Source organism: Cylas formicarius, unplaced genomic scaffold (genome assembly GCF_029955315.1).
Source record: "Cylas formicarius isolate icCylForm1 unplaced genomic scaffold, icCylForm1.1 PGA_scaffold_10__41_contigs__length_53128322, whole genome shotgun sequence".
NCBI classification, from domain to species: domain Eukaryota; kingdom Metazoa; phylum Arthropoda; class Insecta; order Coleoptera; family Brentidae; genus Cylas; species Cylas formicarius.
In genome coordinates, this window is record NW_026844214.1 from 52,793,959 (window position 1) to 52,811,139 (window position 17,181).

The window sequence follows — 17,181 nt, forward strand, 5'->3', positions numbered from 1 at the left end:
GCATCATTTAAGCTGTATATGCCTCACACCGTTATGGCTAATCTGGCACCTTGGTAAAATAATATCTGCATGTGCCTAATTGTTCAAACTTCTGTCGTCACAGAGTTTTAGATATTACTTTAAATAACAATAAAGAATAATCGACAAAAAATAATAATAAAACAGTTCGTAAACATTGAACCCCTATCCGAAAAAAAAAAGAAAAATATATACAATAAGAACAATATAACAAAAAAGCAGAAAAGTAACGTGAAAAGTGTAATTAGTTCACTGATAAGAGTTTCACTTAGCCATAGTTCCAAAGATAATATAGACAGAGAAGGACAAGTTTTAAAATGTTTTTTTTAATGTTACGTAAATTAGCAAGTATTATGTTTTCCCTGACTGCGCAAAATGTACTTTTAAATAAATTATTTAAATTTCCTCTCTTGCTGTAATTGTGACAAATAAAATTGTAAAATTTTTCTTTTTTTTGTAATTCCAAATATATCCCCACAATAGAAGATATTCGTTGGATATAGTCACGGGTTTCTCGCACTTTCTGGCGTTTAGTTTTTCCATCGATTTTTTCTTTATCTCGTCAGTAGTTCCAAACCTCTTTCCTTTCGTGGGTTTCTTGAGCTTCGGAACAGGAAAATGTCGCAGGGGGCCATATCCGGTGAATATGGGGCCCGAGGCATGATTTTGGTTTTGTTTTTGGCCAAAAAGTTAGACCCAAGCAACGATGAGTCAACCATATACCCATGATTCGTTACCAGTCATGAACATACCAGGATTATCATTGAAGTCGTTTAACAGCTCTTGACGATGTGAAGAATATGTTGATGTTATTTTAAATGGTTATCTATCCCTACACGCACGTATTTATTACCGGTGCACTCTGATTTCTGAAGTTTCTGCAGAGAAAACTATGACAGTTTCGTCGATACATGAAATAAGTTTGACATCTAGGACAGAACTGCATAGGCTCTCCCAATCCCTGTCACTCCGCATGCTTCTAAAGCATCAAGCAACAATATTATACTTATTAGTAAGGAACGAAAAAAATGCATAAGATTTTCACAATATATGAATCGAAATGAACAAAAAATGTAAATATCGATTTTCATTATGTGAAAAATTATTAACATTAATATTATTTTTAACAACGCCTATTTCTTTATAATTTGAAAATTCCATAATTTTTTTAATATACCACAGACCTATTGTAGTAAATATAAAAGAAACAAAAAAAATCGCAATAAAAGTTTTTTTTCTACTCCCATTTGTAAAATATCTAATTACCCACCCATCTAGCGTCACTTTACCAGGTCAGTTTCCTTTCCCATAAATCCGAGCCACGCTTTGAATTTTAACGTTTGTCAATTCTGACGGTCATGTTAGTGAATGTATTCTTGTTTTGCGAAAATGTACCCAAAAACTAACAGTCGTAGAAAAAGTGTAGTATGCAACACGTTCGGTAAACTTTTTAACTCACTCGTTTATTAAACACTTGCTCCCCTTGTGTCAAATAAACTCGTGAGCCAAATGCCGTTTACCGCACTTGTTGCATAATATACTATTTCAAAGCTGTCTGCTGCCATGTTTTCGTAGTTAGTTATTTGACATCTTTCGCAGAAAGCAGCAAAGCGTCATCTACCCAACCAGCTTCAGAGGCCGCATGTACAGGCACATCCAACGAACATTTCCTGCTGTTACCATCAGTCCATCCTCTCTTGACGGTATTGTGGCTATCAACGCACGAATTTCTTGCATTTCCCTCTAATATCTTTGATATTCTTCTAGATTTCATTAAAACTTGTCTCTTAGTGATGGTTTTGTAATAACAACCAATTCTTCGTACCAACGCACGCAAAGTCTCTTGGCAACAGTCAATGTTCAAAACACTACGCAAATCTTCATGTCAAGTTTTAATTGTTAAACAATATTCTTCCGATACGCATCATATATCACGGTGCATGTCAAGCAGACTTTTTCGAACCCCACGATCTTTCCGCGTTTTTCTTTCTTGAACATCACTCACAACTATGTCATATGGTGTTTTAGTCGTCTCGGATGTTAATTGCATGGCATCAAGATGGCGCACCTCCACATAATGTCCAACCGGTTACCGATTATCTAAATAATAAATATAGACTTTGGATAGGTAGGCAAGGAACTTTCAAATGGTCTGCCAACAGCTCCGACCTGAGTCCTTGTGACATTTTTTTGTGGGAATATTTAAAAAATAAATAGGCCTGAGACTTCACAAGTGATACGAGAAAGGCAATATTGTTTTACAAGATCTAAACAAAGAAAACCCTAGTGTTAATAGGAAATTGAAAGGAAATATTTTCTCATTCAGATTGCGTGGAAAATGTTTAGCATTAATTATTGATATTTTTATTGTTTGAATAATATAATTTTATTATTTGACGTTTATCTTCCTGAGAATAACTTATTTGAAATAGCTTAAGTTACTGAAATATTTCAAAAACGTCTAAATGAAGTGTCCATATGGCTATTAATTAAAAAAAAGATGTTGATGTCATTTTGGGAGCTTGCGATCGTCTTTTGTTTTTTTCTGACATTTGCATAATGTAATAGAGCACAAATCTTCAAATTTTTGTATTTACACTTTCATTTCTATCTTTCAAACTTTACTCTGTAGGTGTGGGTGTCAATATATAATGAATAACCCTGTACAAAGTCGACTAAATATTAAGGGTCGAACGGCGCGTGATGCCAGATGCAAATTCGACCTAATTACCAGCATAATTTCGCCCGAACATGTCGCGCTTGTGATTTTGATTTACATTAATTTCATATTTTTCAGGCGGGCACCACATGATCAATATTTAAATTTTTCGTGCACGCCCGTGTCGCGTTTCAAATGTTACAGTCACGGTTACGCTTATAACGCGCTCCGTTTTTCCCTCCGAGAAGTTTTTATCGGTCGAAGGCGCACCAGGGGGGGTAATTTTCGAATAATTTTCTATCCGTCGAAAATGCATAATAAAAAGTTCCGCTACTCCTCGTAGACTTCGTAGTCCGGGAAATTGGTATCAAATAATTATTAGCCAATTATTAAAACCCTTTACAGAGAAAACCCATAGTTTCGTAGTTAATTCCTTTCACTCCGATGAACAATTAAAAAGCATTACATTAGATACACAAGATATTCCGCTTAGTTTTGTCATAGAATCGCTCCTTACTGAAGTCCATATTCCTGAAACTTTCAACATCATTTCGGATATATTAAAATGAACCAAACCCGCTCACCTTAATTAAAACATGCTTGTCTGGAACATATTTTTCTTATAACTGTCAAATTTTTGAACAAACAGTTATGGGTTCTCAACTATCATCGCGAACGAGATATTTTGGAACCCCCATTTCGATCAAGATGTTCCATAGTGGTCTTCACTGTACTGTGTGAAATGGTTGGTGTAGTCGAGGAAGCAGAACATAGTTGGTACGTTGTATTCGTACACTTTTTCTATAATTGGTCGTACGTTCATAACAAAACCTAACTGATTTGGAGGGATCTGCGGTAGAAAGTAATTCTTCGATCATTCCCGTGAGATTTGCAAGAGAACTTTGGAGCGAACATGGTGTAGCGATATTTCTATAATTGCCGCATTCATCTTTAGCTCCCTGTTTATGCAGAGTTATGTATATTGATTCGGATCTAGGAGATTTGTGACTGTTAAATTTGCGCAAAGCGGACTTTACCTAGGATTTCAGTATAGGTGATTCGCGTTCTTGGATGAGTTCTAGATCTTCGTCGTCCTGCTCGTCCTCATCTTCTGAAGCCACCAGATTCTCAAAGTATTGCTTCCATCCTTCAATAATTTCAGGTTTTCTTGTTAACCTAACTCCATGGGGATCCTTGATTAGGTGATAATGAGATTGGAATGTTTTGGAAAGTATTCTGACGATTTCGAAAAGATCTCGAGGCTGGTTGGAATTAGCATTGCTGTTCGATGTCTTTGCATATTGACGCTACGTTTGAATTTTCATCATTATTTATGGTCCCGCTGATCGTATTGCTAAGGTCGCTATATTTCTGTCTATCGTCGCCATCAATGAGCTCCCTCCTTTCGGATATAAGATTCCATGCATGTTCTTGCAAAATGTTCTTGCTTGCTTTATTCTGTTTTTGATTTATTGAGTTTAGTCCCAGTTTTCATTCACCTAGCACCCCAAGTACTTGCATGTTTGTTTGTACTCTCTCCACTGTTTCTCCATTTACGCTGATATCTGTTAGTTATGTTTTTGTTTTTGCTGATGTCTATCCATTTGGTTGTTTTTATATTTAAGCCTCCGTTCTTTCTTCGTCGGCTTCCCTAAATCCAGATCTTCAATTTTTTGGCTGTACTAGTACTAGATTTTCAAGTAAGTTGATCCTTATCTGTGTATTATGTATAATATATCGTTAGATAACATTTTATTATTAATAAAATTATATTATAAATTTTGAGGAGGCTTTGTCGACACTTTCAATGCAATGCGATAAGGTCATTTCAACTTCAATTTAAATCTAATAATTGAAGCCTTTAACTTGTGACAAATAGTTAATACTCACACCAAAGTCGCTGATAGAAGTTGTAATTTGATAGTCTTAATCGTAATAAATAAAAAATGATCCCCAAATTTCAGATCATACATTACCACATTTACTTTTAAATACTGAAATAATTAGTAACAATGAAAAATATCTTTTAATGCGAAATCTAAAAAGCGTTCGAAGGCATAGTACAGCCTTCTAACAGTAATCGTAAAGTATCTTATTTAATAATCTAATCAGGAATATCTTTGACGTTTTGACTCCTTTAAAGTCAATAGGCAAAGACCACCATGGTTAACAGATACCGTAAGAGTTATGATTTAACTGACAGATTTAAAGGGTATAAAACTACGAAAAATAAAAGTCAATGGGATTGCTATAAGCAGCTACGCAACCAAACGGACATCGCAATTAAAAATGAAAATACAAGATACCTAGAATCTGTTTCTAATGAAAACAACATTAAAATTCTTTGGAAAATAATAAGAAATTTTAACATAACATATACAATCAAAAATACGTAACTCTCTGATACCTTAAATAGACCTTGAGATATAAAAGAATATTAAAAAAGTACAACAAATATATGCTATATTGTTACAATATTACCATAATTCTGAGTTAGTACGGTTAGTATAGATGGGGTGAAAACGCAACTTTGGATTATTCAGTCAGTCAGGAGTCTGGTTCAGATGTAATACCAAAATATAGAAATGTTAACTAAAAATTCAAATTTTCACGAAATTATACATTTTCACATGACAATTGTTTCGACAACACCGTGTCTTCATCAAATGTAATATTTACAAACTACCTGCTACTATATATTCCGATAAATGACAATAAAACCTTAATTAATGCTGTGAGAATTTAAGTTTAATAATGGAGAGGTATTTAAATCTAATGGATCGTTAAGCAATACATTTGAATGTCTCATTTTGTTACTTTTGGTGGCGGTATGTAAAATATCAAAATTGTCAAAAATGTGTTTTTCTGTGTTTAAGTGTGTAGCATAATTAGAATCCAGACTATTGTTTTTAAACGCTCTTTTATGTTCGTTAATGCGTTTCTTGAAGCACCTCCCTATTTGTCCAATATAAATTTTAGAACAAGATCCGCATTTCAACCTATAGACACCTGATTTTTGAGATTTTCGACATTTCATTTTAGAGTTTTTTTAAAAAAAATCCTATTGTGTTGTTAGTTCGGAAAGCTATTTTAAACCACATTTTGACAAATTTTTTGAAACTTTTTCACTGGGTTCTCCTATGTATGTAATTGTTTTAAATTTTTCGTGTTCTGTATTAGATTTCGGATAAATAGAGTTTACTGTTGTCTGAATTTGTTTTTTATTTATAATTTTGTCGATAATGGAAGGATTGTAGCCGTTGTTCGGTACAATTTGTTTAATTATATTAAGTTCTTTGTTGTATTTTTCTGTTGAGGGTGGCGTATTAAGAAGTCTGTGTATAAAACAGTGAAATGCAGCCATTTTGTGTGTATAAGGGTGATTTGAGCTATTATGTATGACTGTGTGCCATACATAACAGCTCAAATCTTGTCCTAAAATTTATATTGGACAAACAGGTAGATCCTTCAAGAAACGCATTAACGAACATAAAAGAGCGTTGGAAAAACAATAGTCTAGATTCTAATTATGCTACACACTTAAACACAGAAAAACAGATTTTTGACATTTTACCCCGCTTATCAAAACAATTTTTTTTAAAAGAGAAAACTGTTACATCGGATTGGAACAAATGAAGAAACTAAATTTCTTTAGAAATGATTGGGGATTGTAGAAATAATTTTGGTTTTAAGAGAAATCATTGGCGAACCATCAATGTCTGTCAGAATAGACAGGTTAAATTCAGCAGATGAGTGTAAAATTTCATTATAATATCTAAGGTGGTATTGCAGATATAAAAAAAAAATATGTTTTATTTTTGAAAACAAGACAAAAAAATCGCGCCACTAATAGAACCAAATTTTTTGATACATTTGAATTAAAAAGAACCTTGTACCTTGTTTGTGGGGATTTCATTTCATTTCGAAACTAACCGTTCTCAACCGTGTATACTCGTATTATGTAGTAATATATTTATCCTATCTGAGTCCTCCGATCGTTATTACTAAACCACCCAGTAGTCCGACGACGGCCATAAAGGAATTTCAATAATTGAATTATTTATGTGAGCGGATACCCTCTTATTTACCTTGTGGGACCGAAAAAAAAAGAACCGGTAATTTTTTTGTGATTGATATTTTGATTAGTTCGATCGGCATTATAACGAGTCGTTATGATATATATGTATACGCGGTTGACTCCGACCGAATCAAATGACCTTTAATTAAGTGAATTAAACACGGTGTTGTGGTGCCTTTTTTAAGAAATTCGTCCTATTCCCCTCCGGGTTCTCTCTTGTACTTTGTAACATTCTCCGCGAAAATAAAACCAACTGGAACCACTAAGTTTTGGTTAGTTTCGGTTAGAACCACTAAGTTTAAACTTTTACTTTTTCAGTGACAGCTGACCCTATAGATATCAACTAACCAAATGTTTTTTAAATTCTGTCTGTTCTGTGTTCTCCGAAATGGACTTTCGGCGGGTTTTTGCAATTTTTTCTCCGCCATTTATTTATTTATTTATTATAATTTATTTCTTTATTGTGCAGGATGTTTCAAAAAACAGGCCATGAAAGGCTCAGTTTTCAAGATACGAAGTGTTGAACATAAAAATAACGTTTTTCAACAATATGTTAAATATTTTTGGGTCAATTACGAGGGCAGCGCCAAAATTTCCCGGCCTGAATATGAAAGAAACAAAGCAGAGCAACAATTTTGTATTATTTTTCAATATAATCCCCCTTAACTTCAATACACTTATTACATCTCTTTATTAACAACTCAATCCCTTTAAAAAATATTATTTTTCTTCAACTTCCTCGTTGAACCGCCGTCCACGTAAGACCGTTTTCAAATATCCAAACAAATAATAGTCGCTGGGGGCCATATCTGGACTATGGGGAGGATGATCTATCTGTTGGAATCCATACTCTAAAATGGCAGCTTGTGCAACACCAGCAGTATGGACAGGTGTATTATAGTGCAAAAGACGCACGCCTCTGGTCAGTTTTCCTCGACGTTTTACACGTATTCAGTCTCGCAATTTATGTAATAATGTTGCGTAATATTAGCATTGACAGTGATATTAGTTTCTTTAAAATCTATCAAAAGAATTCCTTCACAATCCCAAAATATCGTGGCCATCACCTTTTTTGTTGACTGGCAGACTCTGAATTTTCTTGGAGGTGCTTCACCCTTACGACGCCGCTCCATTGATTCTATTTTCGATAGAGGGTCATAATAGAGAACCATAGTTTCGTTTCCCGTCACAATAGTTTCTATCACAGGCTTCGGTTCCGACCCACAGAGTTCCAAAAAAGACCGCGCACACTCGACACGGCGTTGTTTTTGAATAGCCGAAAGGTTTTTAGGAACCCATCTTACATTAACCTTATGCATACCTAAATGATCATACAGGATTCGACGAACACTTGTACCAGAAAGCTTAGTAATTTCTGAGATTTCCTTAATCTTCAAACGTCGATCACTCAATGCCACCTCTTCCACAATCGCAACAATATCTTCCGTTATGACCTCCACTGGTCGACCAGTTCTTGAATCATCTTCAAGAGACTCCTGCCTCATTCGAAAACGTTGTGCCCATTCTTTCACTACAGAATGCGAAGGAAAACTATGGCCGTACACACCATCCAGGCTTTCTTTAATAATTTTAGGTGCTAACCCTGCTTTTGTCAAAAACTTTATGGCTGTTCTATACTCAATTTTCGTTATTTGCGACATTTTTTTGGACACGTCTTGTTTAAAATGCTGTCAATAAAAAACTATTTGACGCAAGACTTCAATTTTTTTTTCGCATATTACTAAGATATATATTTAAAAGAAGACAAAGTTTTATGGTGATACTGGAGCTGCATCTATGTCAGGCCGGGAAATTTTGGCGCTAACCTCGTAAATGGTAAGGTAGTTTTTTTTTCAATTTTATTTATTTATGTACCGTATCCGGTATTGATCTGTGAAATTTTTATCGACGACGTGACAAACCTAGTGGATGAAATATACGGTCCATATGGTACGATATGGTCACGGTTCGTAACTCACACTCCGGGGCTCAAATCTGCTGCCGCAGAAAGCGTGACGCAGTTTGGCGGCCTTTTGAGATGCAAATAAAGCGAGACGAAACTAAGCAGTAGCCGGTTGCTCACCTGTTTGTCTGAACAACTCTTCAAACCGCGAATCGTGGCTATAAGTTAATGAAATTATCTCTCGTATGGCCTAAGGAAGAGCGATGTTTTTTTTTAATAAATTTTCGAACCAGAGCCTTCCTGGGAAATAATTTGCCAGGAGTAAATATACAAGTAAATAGCAGTGCAATTTTGTTTTGAAGAAAATAATTTCTGAGAAGTCTAAAGTTAGGTCGCTATAGAGAAAAGAAAATCCTTAAATATACACATCTCTGTTGCTGTCTAAACATACAAATTCCTTAAGCACGCTTTTAGTTAGCATCTCTGCAAATTTGTGGAACTACAAAGGCGAAAAGACTGTGAAAAACAAGAATGAAAGGAAAACAGTAACTGTAATTTAAAGAAAAATACAAAGAAAATGAAGAAAAATAAGACACAAAAGACAAAAATTGACTACAAGCGAGAATAAGAAAATGAAAGTCTCCAGTTCAGTAGATAAAATAAAATATTAGCTTCTTTTTCGAATAAAACAATTTTGAAATCAGATTTAGTTCGTATTTAATTAAGAAGTAATAGGGCGCTCAATCAATCATCAAATTTTCCTGAAAAAAAAAGTGCTTAAAAAGACAAATCTTTGTTTCTGAGTAAACATAAAAATTCCTCAAGCACACCCCTAATTAGCGCAATTACTTTCATTTAAGTAATTTTATTATTTTAAATAAGCAAATTTGAAAGGCTACGTTACTAAGCAGTTAATAATAAAAACTACGTTAAAATTGGAAATATTTTCTACAAATTTGCTCGATTGCAAAAGCACGAAGACCGTAAAAAAGCTGGGAAGGGATAAATTCAAAAAGAACATAATGAACACTAAGATGCAGATTTTCGAATAAAATTATTTTTTGATTTTTTGAAAATTTTTCAAAAAATAATAAAAACTATGTCAAATTTTCTCGAAAAAAAAAAGTCGAATATACGCCGCGCTGTTTTTGATGCTGTTTTAATTTAATTATTTAAAACACGTAAATTTTAAAAGTTTCTCTACGAATTTGTGAGACGAAAAGACAGCGAATAAAATAATTTTGCAATCAGAATTGATTTGTATTAAATAAAAAAGCAATAGGGCGCTCCTTTTATTTTTGAAGAATTGTCCAGAAAATAGAAAACCCTCAAAAAGAAACATTTTTCTTGTTGTCTAAACATTAAAATTCCTTAAGGACACCCCAATTCGCGCAAGTACTTTAAGTGATTTTAGTTTTTAAGCAAGCAAATTTGGAAGGCGTCATTACTACGCAGTCAACAAAAAAAACTTTAAAAGTGATTATATTTTTTACAAATTTGCTGGATGAGAAAGGCAAAGAGACCCTGAAAAAGACGGAAAAGGATATAAAAGGTGATAAATTTAAAAAGAAAGAGAAAATATATATATATATATATATATATATATATATATATATATATATATATATATATATATATATATATATATATATATATATATATATATATATATATATATATATATATATATATATATATATATATATATATATATATATATACATATATATATATTGCACTCAGCACAGTTGACAAAATAAAATGTAGTTTATTTTACTAATAAAACAATTTTAAAATCGAAATTTTTCGTGAAAATCTGAACTTTTTCATCAAGTTTATATTCGGTTTTCCAAAGGGTTCTTCCCGCAAGAGTTTTGAAAAATAATAAAATATATCTCTATTAACTTTTCCGAAAAAAATGCTTTAAAGTGAGTATATTTTCTCCGAATTGACTAGATGAAAAGAGCAAAAAGACATTAAAATAGGCGGACCAAGATATAAATTCGAAAAGAAAATCATGAAAACTAAGTACAGCACAGTGGACAAAATAAGATGTTGGTTCTTTTCGGAATAAAATAATTTTAAAATTACAGTCACAATAACAATTTTTTTTGATTAATAAAAACCATCTCAAATTTTCTCGAAGAAAAAAGAAATCGTCGAATATACCTTTGTTGTTGACGTTGCTGTCTAAACATGGAAATTCCTAAGTACGCTCTCAATTAGCACAACTACTTTAATTTAATTAAAAGGAGAAAAAAAAACTCAAATTTAAAGAGAAACAAAAGGAAAATAAAAAAGACAAAAGTATATGTCAGAAAAAACAAACGACTCTCGCAAGCTGTCAAAATGACAGCAACATCATTTTAATAACATCATAAATCGTACATCCTTTTTGCCTGATTTCAAACACATATAGTTAATTGACATTTCATTTAGCAATTTTTGAAATAATTCAGTTTAAAAATAATTATCATTCGATTTCTGGACAATAGCCATATTGTTTAAAAATGGTCAAGTCTGCCTTGATAGCAACCATATTGTTTATCTTTGCAATTGTTTGGCAACTAATTAAAACTAAAGATCTGTAAGTAAATAACTTCTGAGGACGAAAAACGCCAAATAATAAAATTATATTATTCAATCGTACATAATGTTGCAAGGGTTAAAAGAGAATATCGACAAATATATCCGAGTAGAAGAGTTCCTTAAATAAATACAATTAAAAATGTAATTAAACAATTTGAGGACCGAAATAGCGCAACACCAGGACAATAAAAAGAAATTTTGATGAAAACCTCAATATATTACGACACCTGACATTATAACTTTGAGTTCTACCGTCCTAATTTTTATATTTCTGATTTTTAAAAAAAATCTTAATATTCTATATCTGACGTTATAAAATTATCCGGAAAATTCAACGAACCCTAAAATATCATAATTTTTCCAATGCAAAATTTAACCGATGAGCATAAAAGGCTCGAATTTTGCACTGAAATGTATAGCAGATCTCAAGAAGATGGAAATTTTCTAAACAAAATAATATTTACGGACGAGGCTTGATTTATAACATCAGATGTATTTAATAGGAAAAATGAACATTTTTGGTCCACCAATAATGTAGGTAGTGAAAATTCAAGGACGGACATCAATTAATGTGTGGTGTGGTATGTTAAACAATTATATATGAAGGATCCTTGAATGGTCAACAATATTAAAATTTCCTTGCAACAGAAATAGAACAGTTGTTAGAAAATATGCCAGTTAGGAATTATTTAAATTTAATTTGGCATCAAGATGGCGCACCTCCACATAATGCCCAACCGGTTACCGATTATCTAAATAATAAATATAGACTTTGGATAGGTAGGCAAGGAACTATCAAATGGCCTGCCAACAGCTCCGACCTGAATCCTTGTGACATTTTTTTTGTGAGGATACTTAAAAAATGAATGTTTACAAGTGATAAGAGAAAGACTTAATATCGTTTTACAAGAGAAAACCCTGATTTTATCACCTCGTGTATTAATTGGAAATTGAAAGGAAATATTGTCCGATGTATGGAAAATAATGGAGGTTATGTTTATTAAATATTATTGGTTTGTTATTTAACTTGGGCTGCAGATCTTTAATTTTGATTAGTTGTCAAAAGTAATACATTGTTAAAACAATCGCAAACGTAGATAATGTGGTTGCTATCAAGGCACACCTGACCATTTTTAAACAATATGGCTATTGTCCAGAAACCGAATGATAATTATTTTTAAACTGACATATCTCAAAAGCGACTAAATGAAATAAGCTACAAGTTTTCAAAAAAAAGGTCTACGATTTATGCTAATGATATATAGGGCATTCCATTTTAAAAAAACGACGTTGCTGTCATTTTGACAGTTTGCGATCGGCGTTCGTTTTTCAGACATTTGCGTAAGACAATAGAGCAAAAATCTTCTGTATTTACATTTTTTTCTATCTTTCGAAATTAAGTCTGTAGGTGGATGTCAAAATATAATGTACAATATGGCGGTACACCCTGACGAATTTATAAGTGCCGATGTAAAATGCAAATCTCGCTCGAAGCCACCGTTCGTATCGGCCCCGATGGGCGGTTAAACTAGCAAAAATTATACGAAACGGTACCGTAAATCCTCAATAAAAGCGAAACGCGACCGTCGAGACATGTGCTCGCGATTCAACAAAAACGACAGTGACAGATACGGGCGCCTTTACGCATACGTCGAGACAGTTGCGACGGTAATTAAACAAAAAGGCGAGTTATTAAATGGCTAGCCCAATTATTATCGACTTTTCGCGGGCAAAAACTAAAACCTACCCGTCGAGGTGCAACGTGCGTCCGCCATTTTTTATTTTGAATCGGCAGTTTTTATGCCGAGACTCTTTTGTGCGAGCCTACTGTAGAAAAGTTGTTTTTAATCGATTATTCGGTCGATTTTTATCTATTAATTTCTATACCAAATCGCATTTAGGTTCAAGGCTATTAACAATATTCAACTAAAATTAATCAATTTCGCCTAATTGTACGATGCTTGCTTGGTTTATAGAAAATCCATCTTGCACTGTGACTCGAGGGAATTTTGGATGGCAAACGCTTTGCTACTTACGACAAAAAAACATTAAAAGTCGCTTATTGTATAAGAAAATATTTAAAAAAATAAAAAAAACAACTAGTTGCAGTGAATAAATTCAATAGACGTATGTACAGGCTGGTCAAAAAAAAGTTTATACAAAAGTTTTATGGTTCAAATGATCAAATCTTATTTATTTTATATATATACAGGGTGACCGCTAAGTGCTGGGCCAATATTAGTTTTAACATTTTAAACGGAACACACTATATATTTTGATATTTTTAGAATCCTTGCCAAAAATAAAGGTTTTTCCTCCGTTAGAACTTGTCGTGGTCTTTTCTTGGACATTGGCACAAGGCTTACCATCTTGGCTAAACTTTGCATAAATTTTTCGAAATAGCTTCTTCTCTGGAATCCGCCTTACAGCATACTCTCTAAGAGACATAAAAAACACTTCAAGCATATCTGTTTTTTCTTGCACCGTATACATTTTCAACTTGGGTAATAATAAAATCACATCCGTCAAACTCTGACACTTAATTATAACGTCACTTAAAACAATTATAAACATTTATACAAGGGTAAAAAGTAAGTTCAATATTAATATTACTAAGCCCTTTAAGAAAATAGGAGTATTCTATTGTTCTATTGTTAATGAAAACAAACCTGTATATATAAAGAATAAATAATTTTAAAATTTAATTTGAACCATAAAATTTTTGTATAAACTTTTTTTCTAAAATCCTGAGAAAAGGTACAGGCCCCTAATAAATTGCCCACCCTGTAAATAAAACGGAAAATTATTATAAAAAAACTTGGAACAACCTAAAACCTTTCATTAGGGCACGGATTCAAAATATTGCGATTTAAGTTGACATTAACCGAGATACAGGGGTCAAAGCTAGAGTAATTGACCGGTCGAATTTGTTTGTGGCAACTGACCAGTCTACACTATACTATACACTGAGAGAAAAAACGTAAAATAAAAAAAAAAACTAACGATTTGATCAAAATTAAATTTGATTTTGCTTCATTGGTGGTCTTTAATAAATCAAAAAGTTCGCTGTATGAATCTATATGTCTCCTTGAAACTAACACGGGTATAACATTTTTATTACTTATTCTTACTAAAACAAAAGTATTGTCTGCATTTGGATTGAAAAGGAAACCATTGAAATTATAATTAACGGATAATAACATAAGCATCAGAAATTAAATGTTTAAAATAACAATTTAAACATGTTATTGATTTAAAACAAAGAGGCCTTCGTTATAAATTGCAAGGAAAGTGCTTTTTTTCTATTATCGCTATCCTCACCCCCCTTGATGAAAGTAAATTTATAACTCTACAACTGTACAACAAAAATCTATTACTAAATGTTCATATATACAGAGTGTTTTCTAATTGAATGCGATTTAGGGTACATTTAAAAAAAAACTTCATATGAACACACGCCTTAACTTTTTTTAATACATGTAATGCCACTTTAGATGTCTTAATGAAATTTGGCACACATGTATTACTGATCAACATTTTCTTAAAAATACACCAGTGGCGGGCGTACAAAATTTCACCTGTGTGTTTTGGCAGACATCGATGGTATGCCACTGATTTCTCTTAAAATAAATTTCCAAAATCATTCCTAAAAAAAATATTTACTTGATTTTTTCAAACACTGGAGGTATACTTCAAAGATTGCACGGCAATATGATGCCAAAAAACTGAGGCGTGTATCCTTCAAGGTGGCGGACACTTATTAACAGACAATAATTGTTTTAAATTAGAATCGTTTATTATCTATCTTGTGGTTAGGATGTTATATTGTTTCATTAAAACAGTAAAAGTACAAGGAAAGTTTTCCAATATTTTTTTCTGAAGGACACTAGTTGCTAACTAAATACTAGACGTTTTAAATAGATATTTTATTGTTATTCTTTGTAAAAATTCGGAAAAAAGCTATTCCATGAATCAAAGGTAATTTTTTGTAAATGTTATTTTTTGGATAATTCTATGGATTTAGCCTGAAGTCAGAGCTTTCTAAAATCTTATAAATACCAAAAACAATTTTTTTAATCGATAGAAAAATAGCTACTAATCAGTAACGTTTTTTTTATTAAATACTTTTTAATAAATAATTTCATTTATTATACCAAAAGCTAGAAGCTTCGCCAAAATGTTGGTAAATTTAGTTAAAGTTAGTCAAAAGCAAATCGACTTCATGGTTAAAAGCCACAAACAATAATAAAAAGTTCAAGTGGCCACCTTGCAGCACCCACCCGTATATTTTATTTTTGAAAACTTTGCAAATTTTAAAAACTTTGAAAACACATGGCGTAGATGTCATATTTTAGCGAAACAGCTGTCATAAACCAATAAATAACTGTTAAAATCTGTTCCAATTTAGTTAAATTATACTAGGGAAAAAATGTCTTATACGAAAGGCGCCAACTTTCGACTCTTTAAAGAGCAAAGCCTACTTGATGTCGGCGCAATGAATAAGCGCCTTAAAATGTCTTATTTAGTATATTGAAATTCCAAACGCGAATGATGATCATTCGGATAATAGCGAGCCGCTTCGTTCATTGGGAAATTGAAAAAAAAACGCCCAAAAATTACTAAAACAACCGGCGGTGGGATGTAATTCCCGTGAATTCCTTATTATAATTCCGGGGAATTCCCTAAATTTCAGGGGGATTCCTTGAAATTCTGGTGAATTTCACGAAAATTCCTTGAAATTCCCCGGAACTCCTTGGGCAATTCCCCGAAATTCTTCCGGAATCTCAACCGACCGGGGTCCAAAAAGCATTGCAAACACCGGACCACGTACCTTTTCGGAAAATTCTGTCAAACGTGGGACTCTTGACGGAAAAGTGGCCGACGAAAATCAAAATCGGAACGTATCACCGACACCACCGTCACCGCCACCACCGCCGGCACCACCAGCCGGATCACTGAAGCCCTGCGAGTGCCTTTGCGGACGCCCGTGTGGTCTTTCCCGATCGCGTTGCTCTTTTTGTGGCGCGTGCGAGGGTCGACAATCGCAAGCCCGCCCCTTTCGGGATCGCATCAATGGTACGCAGGACCGGATCTGCGAGGAAACCCACTCAATCACAATAATGACAGTAATAATATAATTTATTTATTATTAATTTTACTTACAGAGTCCGTTTCTACCTAAGACTACTCAAAATACAAAAGTAAGAACTAAACGTAAAAGCCAGGCTACAATTTCACAAACTAGTGAGAGAAAAATGAATGTAATGTAATTAGGCGATGTTATGTTATGTTATGCTACGCGGTAAAAAATGCATGTAATTCTATATAAATATATGATATAATCCAGTTGGCTGCTTCAGAGCTTCATTGAAACTGGTTCGCGTTTTACTCTGTACCTGCTTATATATTGGGGGCGGAGCTAAATGAGAGGTATAAACATCGTCTCGGATTACCGATTCCAATATTGGTGACAGGCAAAGACCTGAGTAAACCCCCCTGTAAACGAACCTGATCTTCACGAGTTCCAATAATCGAAATCGGCAAAAAGAAAGTACTTGGCAATTAGTTAATTCGTAGTCGACTTTTCGTTGAACTTCTTCTACGATGGTCAAATTTCCAACCTCCGTAGAGTGGCTGATTCTATACGTAGATTTTTATTGACTTTCTCTTTTTAATCTTCATAATAATAATAATAATAGTACTAATATTTTTTATAGAGACAAATGCTTTAACAATTTGTGTAGGTAATGTCAAATTTAAAAAAGTTTATATTAACAAGTACAGACCAAATGTATAGAGACACTACAAAAGGTTATGTAAAAAAAACTGCTTACAGTGTGTAAATATGTTTGCAATAAAAAATTCTTTCATCTTATTTTAAAAGTTGTTAAAGAGTTATATTTTATTTTATCCGACTTGCAGCCCCTGTATACA

The 17,181-nt window shown here is 33.1% G+C and overlaps 2 protein-coding genes across 2 annotated transcripts in view; both read right to left on the bottom strand.

The window, feature by feature from the left end:
- LOC132700045 (paired box protein Pax-2a) overlaps nucleotides 1-16,229 on the bottom strand; it is a 61,518-nt gene extending 45,289 nt beyond the window's left edge. Inside the window, exon 1 of the mRNA XM_060667130.1 lies at nucleotides 16,079-16,229. The gene's annotated coding sequence lies outside the window, so the exon portion shown is untranslated. The remainder of the gene's footprint in view (nucleotides 1-16,078) is intronic.
- The window catches only part of LOC132704961 (uncharacterized), a 43,995-nt gene continuing 43,013 nt past the window's right edge, over nucleotides 16,200-17,181 (bottom strand). The window contains exon 3 of the mRNA XM_060675355.1: nucleotides 16,200-16,339. Coding sequence (XP_060531338.1) covers nucleotides 16,200-16,339 — 140 coding nt within the window. The remainder of the gene's footprint in view (nucleotides 16,340-17,181) is intronic.